Source organism: Ictalurus furcatus, chromosome 4 (assembly GCF_023375685.1).
Source record: "Ictalurus furcatus strain D&B chromosome 4, Billie_1.0, whole genome shotgun sequence".
Lineage (NCBI taxonomy): Eukaryota > Metazoa > Chordata > Actinopteri > Siluriformes > Ictaluridae > Ictalurus > Ictalurus furcatus.
Genome location: NC_071258.1, coordinates 17,918,186 through 17,935,259, shown reverse-complemented (window position 1 = coordinate 17,935,259; position 17,074 = coordinate 17,918,186). Strand labels below are relative to the sequence as shown.

The window sequence follows — 17,074 nt, the reverse complement described above, 5'->3', positions numbered from 1 at the left end:
TGTTGTTCTCGCCCACATGAAGAGCTTGGGGCTCAGGTTGAATCTCAGAAAAGTATGCTTTCCCCGGTGCAGTGGACAACTTTTCTAGGGGTTATAGGATTCTACTATGATGAGGGCGTTTCTATCCCCAAAATGCGTAGTGTCAATCCTATCAACACTGAGCAAGATAAAGCTGGATCTTGGGAGACTTTGGGGTGGAGTCCACACATGTGGCCGAGGTCACATCTGTGTGCTGCTCCCCCCATCGCTCTGGTCCCACAAGTTCTAGCAAGAGTTCGCCAAGACAGTCTGCTAGTAGCACCTTTTTTGGCCAGCTCGAACATGGTTCTGAGGAATAATATCCCTGCGAGATGGCACTCCTTGGGAGATTCATGTCCGCAGGGATCCACTGTAGACCCAGTAAACTGCGCAATAGCTACAGTCCTGGAGCTTCTACAAGAACATTTCTCAGCGGGGTGGGCTCCTTCTACAATCAGGGTTACGTGGCCACCATTTCGGCGCCATTTCGGCACCATTCGAGCCCCTAGAGTGGATCTACTGTCTCCAGCCGGAGGGCTGATTTATCACCCTCGGCCAGAACTATGGAAACTGTGGGTCTGGCCCTTGGGGGGCACCAGCTCATAGATTCTGGTCTCACAACTGAGATTGTAGAAACCATGTTAAATGCTAGAGCACCATCCACAAGGAAATCGTATGTACTCAAGTGGCAGCTTTTTGTCTTGTGGTGTGAGGAACGTCAGCTAGACCCAGTGAACTGCGCAATAACTACAGTCCTGGAGTTCTTACAAGAACGTTTCTCAGCGGGGTGGCTCCTTCTACAATCAGGGTTACATGGCCGCCGTTTCGGCCAGCCATGCCCCTGTTGATGGAGCCTCTGTGGGGCAACATCCTCTAACTTCGAGGTTCATGCGTGGTGTCAGATGGCTAAGGCCCATCCATCCAGGCCATGCATACCTTCCTGGGACCTTGCTGTGGTCTTGGAAGGTCTGTCAGGGGCCCCATTTGAGCCCTTAGAGTCAGCCTCTGAGAAGCTTCTGACTCTAAAGTTAGCTCTTTTATTGGCCCTGACATCTCTCAAGCTAGTGGGAGGTCTACAAGCTCTCTCTGTTGCCCTTTCCTGCCTTGACTTTACCCCTGGATTAGCCAAGGCCTTCCTGTATCCTAGGCCGGATTATATTCCTAAAGTGCCTACATTGGCTGCCCACCCTGTGGTGTTGCAGGCTTTCTGCTCTCCTCTGTTCCTCACACCGGAACAAGAGAGGATGCACCTGCTGTGTCCAGTAAGTGCTCTCTGTACTTACGTCCACCGCTCCGGCCAGTGGCGTAAGTCGGAGCAGCTGCTGGTCTGCTTTGGCAGCGACAGGAAAAGTGATGCTGTGTCAAAGCAGCGCATCTCTACTTGGATAGTGCAAGCAATCTCTAGGGCTTACGACACGCGGTATCGCTACGCCTCTGGGCATAAGAGCTCATTCCACTAGGGCGGTCGCCTCCTCGAAGGCTTTGTCCAAAGGGGTATCCTTGCAGGATGTGTATGCGGCTGCAGGGTGGTCTACGCCACACACAGTCATTCGTTATTACAGCCTGGATATCCATTCCACCCCGGGTATTGGGTATTTTTGAACAGGCCGTACCCTCGGTATGACAGAGTGGGTATTCCCGTTCCCGTACTGTTATGCTAAATGCAACGTCAAAGTTCCCTTTGAAAGGGAACGTCGGGGTTACGCATGTAACCCTGTTCCCTGAGAAGGGAACGAGACGTTGCATAGCACTGTCATACCAGGGCAGGCCTGTGAATTGCGTCTTCGCTTCAGATAATAGGGGCTGGCGGCGTGGTTCACAGGTGCCATATATATATCATGCGACGCGCTTAATTGCCACGTCACCTGATCATGGCAGGCCTATAAGTAGAGGCATGATTTTACATAAGCTTCAGATACCGGTCACACGCACAAGGCGTTCCCATACTGTCATGCTAAATGCAACGTCTCGTTCCCTTCTCAGGGAACAGGGTTACATGCGTAACCCTGAAGTTTTGCCTCGTCTATGCCCGTTTGCTGATTGCCTGACCTATTGCCTGTTTTTTGACCACGCTATTGTCTCATGATTTGGATTTGTCTGCTTGCCTCTCTTTAATAAAAGCTATCTGCACTTGCATCTGTCCTGACCTCCACTGTGTCCTTTACATGACAATACCAAGTATATAAACATTGAAAATAGTCAAAAGAAGGTATGTTTTCATATTAATTATAAGTTATTCTTACTTGGTCAAAATGATTTATCAGAAATCATAAACATCCAACATGTTCATACAAATATTTACACGTTAAGAAATTTGCTGGAAATAAAAGCAGTTGAATTTGAGAGGACATTTCTTTTTTTGCTGAGTATATAAGGGTTCATAAACTTTTACGCACCACTGTATTATTATTATTCTGATCTGGGGTGTCTTTGGCAGCCCATAGAACCATGTGTTAAAAAGTTAGGATACATTCGACTACAAACACACTAAATTTGGGCCCCAAGCTACCAACGCTCTAGCATCACCAACAGGTCAAAGTTTGGCCAAATTTCAAAGTATGTTTATGCCTATAACTTTTTAACTGTGTGGCCAAAATTTCCCTACTCTCCTTGGCTCTTTCTGAGTTCAATGGGCCCTATGGTGTCACTTTCTTCCTAATCAGATTTTTGGCCATCTTGGATTAAGTTAAAAAATAGTTTTTTCAGTACTCCTTCTACAAATTTTGTCCAAATTTCATGACATTTGGCTCATAAGATCTACAGACTAATCCACACAAAAGTTATTGAATGGAATTTTGATTTTCAAAAATGTTCGCTTGTAACAAGCCAACACATCCACAGATAAAATCGCCAATCAGGAAGTGACATGACAGGGAAGTCTCATTAACAACTTTACACATTGATATGAAACTTGGTAGGTGTCTACAGGACTATGACCTGAGGCGACACAACAAATTTCATGGCAGCACCATCTAGAGGTCAAAAGTTACAATGACATGTAGAAAATGCTTGAATCTATTCAGTATTTTCGATACTCCTCCTACGAATTACACCCAGAAATCATCAAATTTGGATCATATCATCTTACGACCTGTCTGCACAAAATTGAAAACCATTCTCCCACAATGTGCCCACAAAAGCAAAATACAGAGTCCTAAGTCATTTATATATCAGCACCAAACTTGTTATGTATATTCATGACCATGCCCTGATCATACCCAAGAAGTTTCACTCTAGTGCCACTTAATGGTGGAGTGCTATAGTAGCTTTTAAATTTTTTTATATCCTTTGAAGAACTTGTGCTAAATGGAATAGGCCAAAATGAATGCACACCAACATTAAAAAAAATTGGGGTGTACGTCCTGTTGGTCATTTTGAAACTCATTGAATTATTTTTTTTTTTCACTACTCCTCCTATAATGTATTTCTAATTGTTACCAAACCTTCCTCATATAAAACTTCAGACAAAGCCACACAAAAGTTATCAAATTGAATTTTGATAATGCAAATGACTGACACAGCAACAAATCTTATGGCAAAGGCACCAATCAGATGTGAGGCAATATCTGGGCAAAACATTTGCGTACTGAAATGAAACTTGGTAGGAATCATTTGGACCATAACCTGAGGGTCTTTGCCCAGTTTTGTGACGGCACCACCTAAGAGTCAGAAAATTTAGAAAATGGCCATAAATAAATAAAATATAAATAATAAAATAAAATAAATAAATAAAAATATAGGCCATATCTTTGCAATGCTTCTTCATAATGAAATAAAACTTCACATCTGACCTCAAGTTATTATTCAGCTTCTTCTTCTTCTTCTTCTTCTTCTTCTTCTTCTTCTGCTCAAGTCTATGGCAGCCCATTGAACCACAATGGCTAGAAACAAAATTCTTTTTTCCTCTGATTCCTTGGCAAGGTTTATTCCATACCATGCTTTCAATTTCTGCCAACTAGATTTTCCGCTATTTTGAATTTTCTGAAAAACTTACTTTTTCAAACTCCTCCTAGACATTTTGACCAAAATCAAGTTTGATAATCTTCAGACAATGCTGATAAAAAGTTATGGAATTCAAGTTGATTAGTCAAACTGTTCTTGAATAATAATTCTTGAAGGCACGCCTTGAAGCATTAACGGAATGTCTGTAAAGCTTTAACATATTCAGACCAAACTTAGTAAATGTCATAGCCATCTTGACGTGAGGATATCTGCACAGTTTTGGAACAGCACCACCTAGTGCTCATATTAAAATGTATATTTTTGCTTTTTGGACCATTCGTCTGATGTTCACCAAATTTCAAATAGGATCATCTTCAGTCCATGCAATAACTTATGAATTTCATGTTGAAAGACCAGACTGTTGGTCTAAAACCAGTGATCTACATTTTCCACAGTAGGCTATTTTATCTGTCCGCCATTTTGAGTCATGTCAAAAACCTACTTTTTCAGAATCCTCCTAGACCATTTATCCAATCTTCATTAAATTTCACATAAATCATCATCAGAGCATGCTGGCAAAACTGTTTCCATATAACACATTGACAATAAGTGCAGCAAAGTGTTTTATGCCATTTCTTGTCAACATTACAACGTATTACACTGAAACTTGATATGTAAAATCATGACTATGCTCTGATGCTTGCTTATCTCTTTACTCTGCCTCTGTTGTGGTTGGCCTCGTAATTGCTGCTATAATTGCGTTATTACTTCTTCTTCTTCTGGCTAGTGTGTTTATGGGAGCCCATGGAACTGTCTTGTAAAAAGTTGCAAAATTTGACACCCTCATTGGGTAGGGTCTGAGGAACGTCCTGACCAAATTTGGGCCACGTGCTCCCAACGATCTAGCGCCACCTTCGGGTCAAATTTGGGCCTAATTTGGAAATACATTTATGGTCATAACTTTTTGAGCCAGGCATTGCTGTATTCCCTGGGTTGAAATGAATTCAGTGCATCCTATGATTTCAGTTTCTGCCTAATTACATATTTTCTGCCATCTTGGATTATGTCAAAAGCTGTTTTTTCACCATTTCTTTTACAAATTTTGTCCAAATATCACCACATTTGGCACACAGACTTCAGAGTAAGTCTCACAAAAAGTATCAAAGAATTTTGAATACTCCAAATGGTTTGTCTATAATTGATCAATGAATCTGAAAGTGAAGCTGCCAAACAGGTATCTCAGCAACAACTTTGTGCACTAACCAAAACTTGGTAGGCATCTCCATGACCATGAGCTGGGGCTGTGCAACAAATTTCGTGCGATTGCCACCTACTGGTCAAAAGGTACAATATCATGCTAAAAATGCAGACATCTAACTGCCATTTTTGGTCCTCCTCCACATTTTGTCCAATCTTCACCAAATTCAGCTCACATCATCTTGAGACCTGTCTGAACAAAAGGAATCAAAAGAATTTTGATATTCCAAACGTTCTCCTGTAACATGCTAGCAAATTCAGAAAACAGGATGTGGGGGTATATCTCAGCAATGTATATATGTATCACCATGAAACTTGATATGTATCTTTAGGACCATGACATGAATGTACCCAAGACGTTTCATGACTGTGCAACCTTGTGGTGGTCAACTGTAACAACCTTCATTTTTTTCTGTATATTATTTGAGTAATTTGTACTATATTCACAGTTCTTTTTTCCTAGAATTCCCTGGAATATGCTGAAGTGAACACAAACCAACATTTGAAGTCAAAGTGTACTTTTTGTTGACCACCTTGGATTTTTGCTATTCCTCCTACATATCATGTACAATCAACACCAAATTTGGCATACATTTTCAGACCAACTGGGACAAAAGTTATTAAAAGAATTTCAAATACTCCAAATAGTTTGCCCATAATGGGCCAACAAATCTGATATTGAAGCCATCAAACAGAAAGTGAGGCAGTATCTCACCGACGACTTTACAAACAAGACATAAATCTTAGTAGGCATCTACAGGACCATGTCCTGAGGCTATGCAACAAATTTTGTGGAATCGCCATCAATAGATACAATAACGATTTTAAAAAAACTGTCCAATCTTCACCAACTTTGGCTCACATTATATTGAGACTTGTCTAAACAAATGTCTACTGTCATTCTAGTAATTAAATGATCTTATACAGACAACACATGAGTGACAGTGTTTAATATTAAAAAGCATTTTTATTGAACAATTTTCAAAAAAAAAAAAAAAAACACACAATATGACACAAAGTAGGGAAAAATGCCCAGATTGATGAGGAAGAACATAAATACCTTATTCATTGTTATGAATGACTAAACGAATTTGGCCTATGTTTTACCTCATATTTATACCCCCGTGAAACAGGAAGTCATGGTTGAACAATTTACTGTTCCTAGTCACCCAGGAGTACTAAAAAAAAGTAAAATATCAATGGGAATATACCTGAAAGATATTTTTCTCATATGAATTCATAGGGCTGCCAATAATTGTGGCACACCGATATTTAACAAATATATTTTTTTTATATAAACCTGTGTTGTGTTTGCAATTGTTTAATATCCGTGAGAGTTTTTTTGCATTTTTTTTAACAAAAGATAAAAAGATAAACAATAAAGACCATTTTTCACAGCCTTCTTTACTCATATTTACCAAAGGTGCCAATATTAGTAGAGGGCATTTAATTATTTTTTTACTGGAGAGGAAAAATGAAGAAATATAATAAATGCATGAAGGAATGCCTGAAACACCTCACTATATTTGATGAATTGATAATTTTTTGTATGCATTAAATCGTGTTTTTATGTATGGTGTAACTTATTAAAAAGCAGAGGAATAAGGCGGACTGGGAACATTACTTAGGCCTACTGTGTAATATTACAACAGCAATCTCTACTACGATAGGTATGTTCACACATACAGTGATTTTATCGCTGCAATTCACCAGTCATTGTACTATGAAGTTGCGAGTAGGTGTTCCTACTACTGGTTTGCACAGTAACATTTATTAGTGGGTGGCGTAACTAGCATTCCACTTTTGACAACAAACCAGTTTTCTTGCCACAAATATTATATTGTGGAGCAAGAGTAGGGGGGCACAGAGGCTTAGTAGTTAGCACATTTGACTCGCACCCCCAAGGCTTGGGTTTTGATTCCCACCACCGCCCTGTGTGCTGGTGGACTCTCCTCTTCAGTTCACCCCAAAGGTTTTCTATGGGTTTCAAGTCAGGGGACTGGAATGGCCATAGTAGGACCTTGATTTGGTGGTCAGTAAACCTTTTTTGTGTTGATTTCGATGTATGTTTTGGATCATTGCCCTGCTGGAAGAATCAACCAAAGCCCATTTTAAGCTTTCTGGCAGAGGCAATCAGGTTTTCATTTAATGTCTGTTGATATTTGATAGTCCATGATGCCATGAATCCTAACAAAATGTCCAGGTCCTCTGGCAGACAAACAGCCCCAAAACATTAAAAAAAAAAAAACACCATATTTAACCATGGGCATGGGGTACTTCCCCATATGGCAACATTTCTGTGTGCACCAAACCAGTCTCTGGTGTTTATTGCCAAAAATATCTATTTTCGTTTCACCTGACCATAGAACCATCCTCTTCACAGTGCGTTGAGAGAATATAGACATATGTCCTCTTCCAGGTTGATTCATAACATTTCCAGTTGACTGGAACTTCTTAATTATTGCCCTGATGGTGGAAATGGGCATTTTCAATGCTTGTGATTTTTTCTTATGACCACTTCCCATTTTGTGAAGCTCAAGAAGTTTTGCCACACATCACAGTTATATTCCTTGGTCTTACCCATTGTTATGAATGACTAAGGGAATTTGGCCCATGTGTCAATTTTGCTTAATCTACTGTGTTCAAAAAATATTACAATATGTTGATGGATTTGGATTAGGATTTAAAAGTTCTGTTATGAAATGTGATTTATTGGTGTTATTGTTAAATATGCTACAAACAATTAATGTTTTAAGTATGCAATTGTGGTTGAAATTAAAAGAATAAACCAATGAACACATGTCCCAAATTACCAAATGGCTTTCAGTCAGTGCTAAGTGACCTAAGCATAAGCCATGCTTCTTCAGAATATGATATTAATATTTTTCCTTCATATGTAGATAGTCAACACCTTGAGGATTTTAGAAATGGATCATGTGTTTAAAAGCTTAATAAGCCAAGAGAAGTTGGAATTAAAAATATCCCTGTATATCTGAATTCACCATACAATTGAACAGTTTCTTCTAGCTCTTCTTTTTCCTAAATAAAAGTCCTATTCTACTGTCAGAGTCTAGATTTTTGTTGGTCATCAGTAGGATGTTTAATAATACTTTTATTAAACAAAAAAATAATAATAATCACCTTAATTTACAGTGGGGGAAATAAGTATTGAACGCGTCAACATTTATTTCAGTAAATATATTTCCAATAAGGTTATTCACATGAAATTTTAATCAGACATCAGTATTAACTCAAGAAGTCTGTAAATATTAAGAATTCACAACAATAAAGTCCATAAATAAAGTTATGTGTAATAAAGTGGAATGACACAGAAAAAAGTATCAAACACGCTAAGAAAAAGCAGTTCTCCAAGGCAAGGTAAGGCAAGGAACCATCTGAAATCCATAAGCAGTTAGAAAGTAATTATACCTACTATCTGTGGAAATTAATATCTACTGGGTTAGTAATTTGATGGTCTATAAAAAGGCTTTTTGCTACCAAGGTGTCATGCAAGAAACATCTCATGATGGGTAAAATGATCGGCAAGTAGAAGCAACATCACTCTGTCATCAACCAACCACACACAGGAGTTCCTCGCAAGATTTCTGACCAGGGAGTCAGAAGAATAGTCAGAAGAGTAGCCCAAGAGCCAAGGACCACTCAGAAAGAGCTCCAGAAACACTTGGAGGCAGCAGGTGCCATCGTCACAGAGAAAACAATAGGCAATGCACTCCACCACCATGGACTCTATGCACGCTCACCCCGCAAGACTTCATTACTAAAGAAAAGGCATGTCGAAGCTCGTTTAAAGTTTGCTACAACTCATTTAGACAAGCCTATGAAATACTGGGAGAGTGTAGTCTGGTCAGACAAGAGCAAAATTTTACTTTTTGGCTGTCATACTAAATACCATGTTTGAGAAGAAATGGCACTGCACATCACCCTTAAAACACTATACCAACAGTGAAGTTTTGAGGTGGAAGCATCATGGTGTGGGGCTGTTTTTCATTGCATGGTACTGGCAGACTGCATATAATTGAAGGAACAATGAATGGAGCCCTTTACCGGAAGATTCTTGAGAAGAATCTGCTGCCATCCACCAGGATGATGAAGATGAGATGTGGGTGGACCTTCCAGCAGGGCAACGATCCAAAGCATACAGCAAGGAAACTCTCAATTGGTATCACAGAAAAAAAAAAAAAAATCAAGGTGTTAGAATGGCCCAGTCAATCACCTGACTGAATCCAAGTGAACAAGATTTAAAGACAATATGTTTAAAAATAAAATCAAAATCTGAATACTGCAGCCAATTAATTTCTTCATACAGGAAGCATCTTGAAGCTGTCATTACAAAGGCTTCTCCACTGAGTATTAAATAAAATTCAGTAAGCATGTTCAATACTTTTTTTACTGTCATTCCACTTTATTAGACATTTATGGGTTTTAATGTTTGGATTTCTTTATATGTGTGGATTTCTTGAGTTAATACCAAAGTCTGGTGAAAATTTCATGTGAATAACCTCATTGGAAATATATTTACTGAAAAAAATGTTGACGTGTTCAATACTTATTTCCCCCACTGTATGGCCCTTAAAAGGCTCACAAAAAATGTATATGGCCAGGCAGAATTTGAATGAAACTTCTAGTGAAATTTATTCACATTTGGTTAATTGAAAAAAGAATAAAAGTGTACTTTTCATGTATCTTCTGTATTGCCGTAGCTAAGGGTCAAAAGTGCTGTAGCTAAACAGTTGATATTAGCACCTCTGTATAAAGTAATACCGGATGATTTATGTAAGGCTAATGTTGCAACTGGAGATGGAAAATGTTTTTATGGGTCTAGTAGCTTGTTTGTTAGGGTCCCATAGTGTTGACTACAGTCTGTCTATTGTGCAGAAATTAGCTTTCGTATAAAGAAAATAGCAACAATATCAACAAAAGCTGCATATCTTCTTTCAACATAATAAATTATCTATCTGCATATGAACATTGAGGTTTCTCTGTCTCACATTGTTGTGGAGCTTTTAATAGCTGAACAAGCTGAACAGATGTGTCACCTCAGAACTTGTTTAAACCCTGCCAGAACTCCCAGTGTAATGTGGTCAGGTACAACCCCAATTCCAAAAATTGGAACAGTATGGAAAATGCAAAAAACTAACAAAAAGAGTCATTTGACAATTCAATTCACCCTGGACTATATTGAAAACACATTATTAACACGTTATGTTTTACTTTGTGAATTTAATTTATTTTTTAAAATATACACTCATTTCAAATCTGATGACTGCAACACACTCCAGAAAAGTTGGGATAGTCGACTGTTTACCATTGTGTAACATCACCTTTTCTTTTAATAACACTTATTAAGCATTTGGGCACAGAAGACACCAGTTGGTTAAGTTTAGCAAGCGGAATTTTCCCCCATTCATCCAACTGTATGCGGCCTTCGTTGCCTTATTTTGATGTGGATGGCAGCATATGTTGCTCCAAAATGTGTACATATCTTTCTTCATGAATGGTGCCCTCACAGATGAGCAATTTACCCATGCCATGGGCCCCCATACCAAGACAGATACTGGCTTTTGGACCTGATGCTGATAACAGCTTGGATGGTCCTTTTCTTCTTTGGCCCGACATCAATGATGGCTGCTTTGTCCAAAAACAATTTGAAATGTTGACTTGTCGGACCTCTAAACACGATTCTACTCTACTACTGTCAGTCTCAGATGAGACCAAGCCCAGAGAAGGCTGCGGCACTTCTGCACAGTGTTGATGTATGGCTTCTGCTTTGCATAGTAAAGCCTTAACTTGCGTCTGTAGATGCAGCGGTGAATGGTGTTGACTGACAAAGGTTTGCCAAAGTATTCCCGAGCCCATGTCAGGATATCCATTACAGACTCATACCGGTGTTTAAGACAGTGATGTCTGAGGGATCGGAGATCACACACATTCAGAAGTGGTTTTTGGCCGTGCCCTTTACGCACCGAGATTTGATCGGATTCCTTGAATCTTTTAATTATATTGTGCACTGTAGAAGGTGACATGCCCAAAATCCTACCGATTTGTTTTTGTGGAATGTTGTTCTCAAAGTGTTGGATTGTTTGCTGACGCATCTGTTGGTCTCAACCCAACCTTGCACTTGAAGGACTAGGCCTTTTTTGGATCTTCCTTATATACTATGATTAGATGATTGCCTCACCTGTTTCACATCACCTTCTTAGTTCAATTTGTCATATCGCTATTAGTCCTAAATTGCCCCTGTCCCAACTTTTTTGGAACATGTTGCATTCATCAATTTCACAATAAATGTTTACCTTCAAAAAAAACTATGCAGTTGATTAGGTAAAACATCAAATACCTTGTCTTTATATGTTTTTTGTTTAAATACAAGCCAAAGTACATTTACAAATCACTCCTCTCCTGTTTTTATTAGTATTTTCCATACTGTCCAAACTTTATTTTTGGAATTGGGGTTGTATTTGGGACATCACAAACCAAATATTTTACCATAAAAAAATTGTGTTCCAACAAGGCAATAATGAAATACAGCCAATGGGTAGAAACAATAGTTATATCATAGTTTATGTGGTAAAATGAAACCTTTTTAAACCATGATCTATTTTGGTACTTTTCTGTCCTTTCATTTAAGTGAGTGGTCGATGGAATGCAGTGCTTAAAATTTTGGGACAGTAAGAAAAAAAGAAAAGAAAATTACCCTATTGTTATTGCCCTATTTTACCCCCTCTGTTTAATCTGTAACGTTTTCAGTCTTGTCTTGGAATTAATTATTGTCATATAGAAAAGCATCTCAACAGAAAGCTGTTGGCCTGTTAGCTGTTGGAACTATTATGACTCCACATATTTACGAAACCCATATGCCAGCCAAATTAATTACTATAATGCCCTTACTAAAACTAAAACTAAAGTAAAATCATACTCAAATTTGCATTTTTAACATTCTTATAAAGCACTAAGTATCAATGTATACTCTCACTGAGTATGATCTCAGTGTCACGAATATGCTGTTAGTAAACACCAAATAGGAACTTGCAAGAAAAGGACAAATAAATTATAGTGATTTCAACCAGACTCTCTTACATGTAAAGACAAAGTCATATTAAACCACTAATGTCTTCTCAAGTGTATTGCCATAGCATAAATAAATTTCCCAGCATTGCTTTATAAATGGTTTATGCAATTCTATCACTGTGTCATAAAGGTCCTATGTAGAGACCCTTCAGATAATGTTGCTCCTAAGATCTAGATTACTGTTCCAGTAAACTCTGTTAATAAGAGCTCAAATCCATTCTGAAATCCAGATTAAGAACATATTTGTTTGGCTTGACCTGTTGGCCTATGTCTTGAGACCTTTCATGATTTGTAGTTGTTCCCATAGATTTGTAGTTAATGTATTTTATCATAAGTACCTTTTATCAGAAATTCTAAAAAGAAAATACTATATTTGCACTGAAAAAAATGTGCTTTTCTTTTGTACATTTTAATAAATAAAATAATAGAGCTATGTTGAAGCAAGTGCATAGAAAACTTGTGTATTGTGTCTAGTGGAACAACTGAAGATATCAAAATTGTTCTATGTTAGATCTATTTCATTGAAAAAGACATTGATTAAAATAATACTTGATTTTAGAAAAACAGAGAAATAAAAGTAGAAGCTCTTGAAATAAATAGAATTGTCACTGTTTTCTAAGATTATATAAAATTTTTCTTCCATTTTAGTCCATTTCTCTGAGCCAAAATTAGTTTTAAACATTCTCACTTGTGCTTACCAGTGGACATCAATGTCATTATGGAATGACTGCTCTGAATTACAAAGAGCGACTTGGGCCATAGTACTGCATGTTGTTATATATACTTTTTGTGTGTGTAAATGAAATAATATGGTAGTTTGACACTAATGATCCTGTCATGCCCTTTGAGTGGCTGCTCATGAGAACTGCTGATGCACTGATGCACCTGTATTCTCACTGGTCACATTTTACAGTCGCCCTTCACTACTGATGAGGGCCTTAAAGAGCTAGTTGGCTTTTGAAATTAGTCAGAAATTTTGAAATTTTAAGCCACTAAGTAAATACAGCACATAGCTTGTTTTGGGTTGGTATTTTTACATTGGCGGTGTATTCTGGAATGCATATCCATAATGGACATAAATATTAATGTAGTGAAGAAGTAGGAATAAACTCACCTCAAGCTTTGTCAACAAGGTGTTCTTTTGAAGTGTTTCTGGGCTAGCTTTGTTTTCCTCTTCTACGCTCTCATGATGTATCTTAGAAGCTTGGGATATATCTTTGATATAATTCGTAGTAAACCCATGAATGTGATTATCCAAATTCAAACTCTCCATCTCAGTCTTAATATGCAATGAAGGTGTTTCCTGGAAAAAGTGTGTATTTACATAATGGTTTCCAATTTGATTTTGCTGCTCTGTTTCCACAGGTACAAGCTGATCTGGTATGCTACCACAGACCCCTGATGTTGTGTCATATTTTTGTGGCAGTGTTTGTGGGAAATGGCAATGTGCTTCTGTATTAACAGCCAGGATTTCTTTTTCAACACTTATGTCAGTGACTTTCTTAGAGGAGATCTCAGGTGATTTTTTACTCTTGCCAAAGAATATATCCTTTAGGGAATGAAACACTGAGCTGAGTGCAGACTTGTGCTGATATTCTGTTTTTTTGTATACTATCTTTGTTTCAGAAGCAACTTCAGTTCTATGTTCAGACTCGAGCTGTTTAACATTTTCTTCTTTTCCCAATGATCTCTCTTGTTCTCCTTCCCAGCAACTTTCCCACTCCTGATGCCTTCCTTCAGCTTTCATCTTTTCCTCCTCTGGGTCAACCTCATTTTCTCTTTCCCTTTCTTGAATGGTGCTGGCTTTAATGCTTATGATCTCATGTGACTGAAGTGTAGTCTTTTGCTGTTCTTCACCAAATTTTAATTGCAAGGACTCTACCAAGATCTTTGCCAGGCTCATTCCCTCATGTGTATCCTTCCCTTCTCCTGCAGCTTGGCTAGATTGAGTGGTAAAAGCCTCATCAAATCCATTGGAGATCATGATACTATTTCTGCTTACTTTCTCTTTCATAGACAGGGTGGTGCCTCCAATTTCTGCCTTCTCCGAATCGTAGATAAGCTGTTGATTAACATTCTTTTGACCTACATCTGAGCTCATATGCTGACTGTCATTTTCTTGACTTCTATCAGATCTCATCGGATATTTGTGGACCTTCACTGAAAGCCTATTCAACTTGTCATTAAGAGCTTCTGGCTGTTCATCAATTATTTCCCCCTCTTTTTCTTTATTGTCCTCTCCGACCTGGACAGATGATAAGTTGTTTACTAGACCATCAGTCCATCTAACATTGTTCTGGCTGCTGCTCAGTTGCTCCTGTAGAATGTTCTCCTTCTCTTGGCAGTAACTGTGTTCTAACTCTCTTCGTTTTAGCTCAGCCTTCTGCTTGAGCTTGGCAAAGAACCTCTGGTGGATTTTGTATTCACTCATGGTGCCCACCTCTAATACCCCAGAACAAGAGACAATGCCCTTGCTGTTCCTGGCTGATGCCTGATAGATAGCTGCATCATCCACTGTGCAGCTAAAAAGAAATTGACAAATCAATATATAGTAATTAAGTAAGAATGATGTACCAAGATTTGGAATTATATCACACTGCTAAACAAAATCCAGTTAAATTAATGCTAATGTTAAGGTCAAACAATGCAAAGGTTTATGATTATTCATTTTTGAAATAAGAAAGGTTACATAAGTATTGCCATCTACTAGAAAATTTGTGAAAGTCAGTTCTGCTCAACATACTTGTAGATATGGAGTGTATGGATTTTGCCATTGCGGAAAATTTCATATTTGGGAAGACCACAATATCTGTCTAATTCCATGTCATCTTTATACCAAGTCAGCTCAGGAACTGGGTAGCCTATGAATAGGAAGACAATCCAAGAAATTGTTGCATGAACACTTAAATGTAACAGGAAAATGCTGTTTTTCCCCAATATCAATCAATATTGAAAGAACAGACAGTGTAGTCAATATTTATGTAGTAGAGTGAACTTTGAGAAATTAACATCTTGTACAACCAAAAATGTACGGACTAATGAGAAGGAAACTTCATGTTTGTTTGTTTTTTGTTTGTTTGTTTGTTGTAGTTTTTGCCATGTCTGTTATTTTTGCAGCATTAAATGTAATCGTCAAAAGTGCTTAGAGTTTTTAAAGCTAGCTGTTTTCTTCCATTCATTATCCTCAAATACAGCAAATACAGAATTGAAAGCATATTAAAATGAACGATTATTTAACTTCAGAATGATGATAAAACACTATTAATACTACAGTGTATCAGAAATGGGAAAGATAATATTTATTGCCATTAGAGTTACCGATGTACAGTGGTGCTTGAATGTTAGGATTTTCTATATTTCTGCATAAGTATGACCTAAAACATCATCAGATTTTCACATATGTCCTAAAAGTAGATAAAGTGAACCCAATTAAACAAATGAGACAAAAATATTGTATGTGGTCATTTATTTATCGAGGAACATGATCCAGTATTACATATTTGTGAGTGGTAAAAGTGTGTGAACCTTTGCTTTCAGTATCTGGTGTGACCCCCTTGTGCAGCAATAACTGCGACTAAATGTTTCCAGTAACTGTTGATCAGTCCTGCACATTGGCTTGGAGGAATTTTAGCCCATTCCTCAGTACAGAACAACTTCAACTCTGGGATGTTGATGGGTTTCCTCACTTGAACTGCTTGCTTCAGGTCTTTCCACAACATTTCTATTGGATTAAGGTCAGGACTTTGACTTGGCCATTCCAATATATTAACTTTATTTTTTTTTAACCTGTGTGCTTAGGGTCATTGTCTTCCTGTATGCCCCACTTTCTCTTGAGATTCAGTTCACCGACAGATGTTCTGACATTTTCCTAAGAATTTGCTGGTATACTTAAAAATTTATTGTTCCATCAATGATGACAAGTAGTCCAGGCCCAGATGCAGCAATACAGGCCCAAACCATGATACTACCACCACCACGTTTCACAGATAGGATAGGGTTCTTATGCTGGAATGCAGTGTTTTCCTTTCTCCAAACATAATGCTTTTCATTTAAACCAAAACCTCTATTTTGGTTTCATCCATCCATAAAATGTATATTCAATAGCCTTCTGGCTTGTCCACATGATATTTATCAAACTGCAGACAGGTAGAAGTGTTCCTTTTGGAGAGCAATGGCTTTCTCCTTGAAATCCTGCCATGCACACCACTGTTGTTCAGTGTTCTCCTGATGGTGGACTCATGAACATTAACATTAGCCAATGTGAGAGAGGCCTTTATATGCTTAGAGGTTACCCTGGGTTCCTTTTAGACCTCAATGACTATTACATATTTTGCTCTTGGAGTGATCTTTGTTGGTCGACCACTCCTGGGGAGGGGTAATTATGGTTTTGAATTTCCTCCATTTGTAGACAATCTTGTCTGACTGTGGATTGGTGGAGTCCAAACTCTTTAGAGATGGTTTTGTAACCTTTTACAGCCTGATAACAACAACTCTTTTTCTGAGGTCCTCAGAAATCTCCTCTATTCACGCTATGATACACTTCCACAAGCATGTGTTTTGAAGATCAGACATTGATAGATCCCTGTTATTTAAATAATAGGGTGCTCAGTCACACCTGATTGTCATCCCATTAATTGAAAACACCTGACTCTAATTTCACCTTCAAATTGGCTGCTAATCCTAGAGGTTCACATACTTTTGCCTCTCACAAATATGTAATATTGGATCATTTTTCTCAATAAATAAATGACCAAGTATAATATTTTTG

The 17,074-nt window shown here is 38.1% G+C and overlaps 1 protein-coding gene across 1 annotated transcript in view; it reads right to left on the bottom strand.

The window, feature by feature from the left end:
- alpk3a (alpha-kinase 3a) overlaps positions 1 to 17,074 on the bottom strand; it is a 99,802-nt gene that overhangs the window by 79,175 nt on the left and 3,553 nt on the right. The window contains exons 4-5 of the mRNA XM_053623889.1: positions 15,050 to 15,167; positions 13,421 to 14,828 (exon numbers count right to left, since the gene is read on the bottom strand). Coding sequence (XP_053479864.1) covers positions 13,421 to 14,828; positions 15,050 to 15,167 — 1,526 coding nt within the window. The remainder of the gene's footprint in view (positions 1 to 13,420; positions 14,829 to 15,049; positions 15,168 to 17,074) is intronic.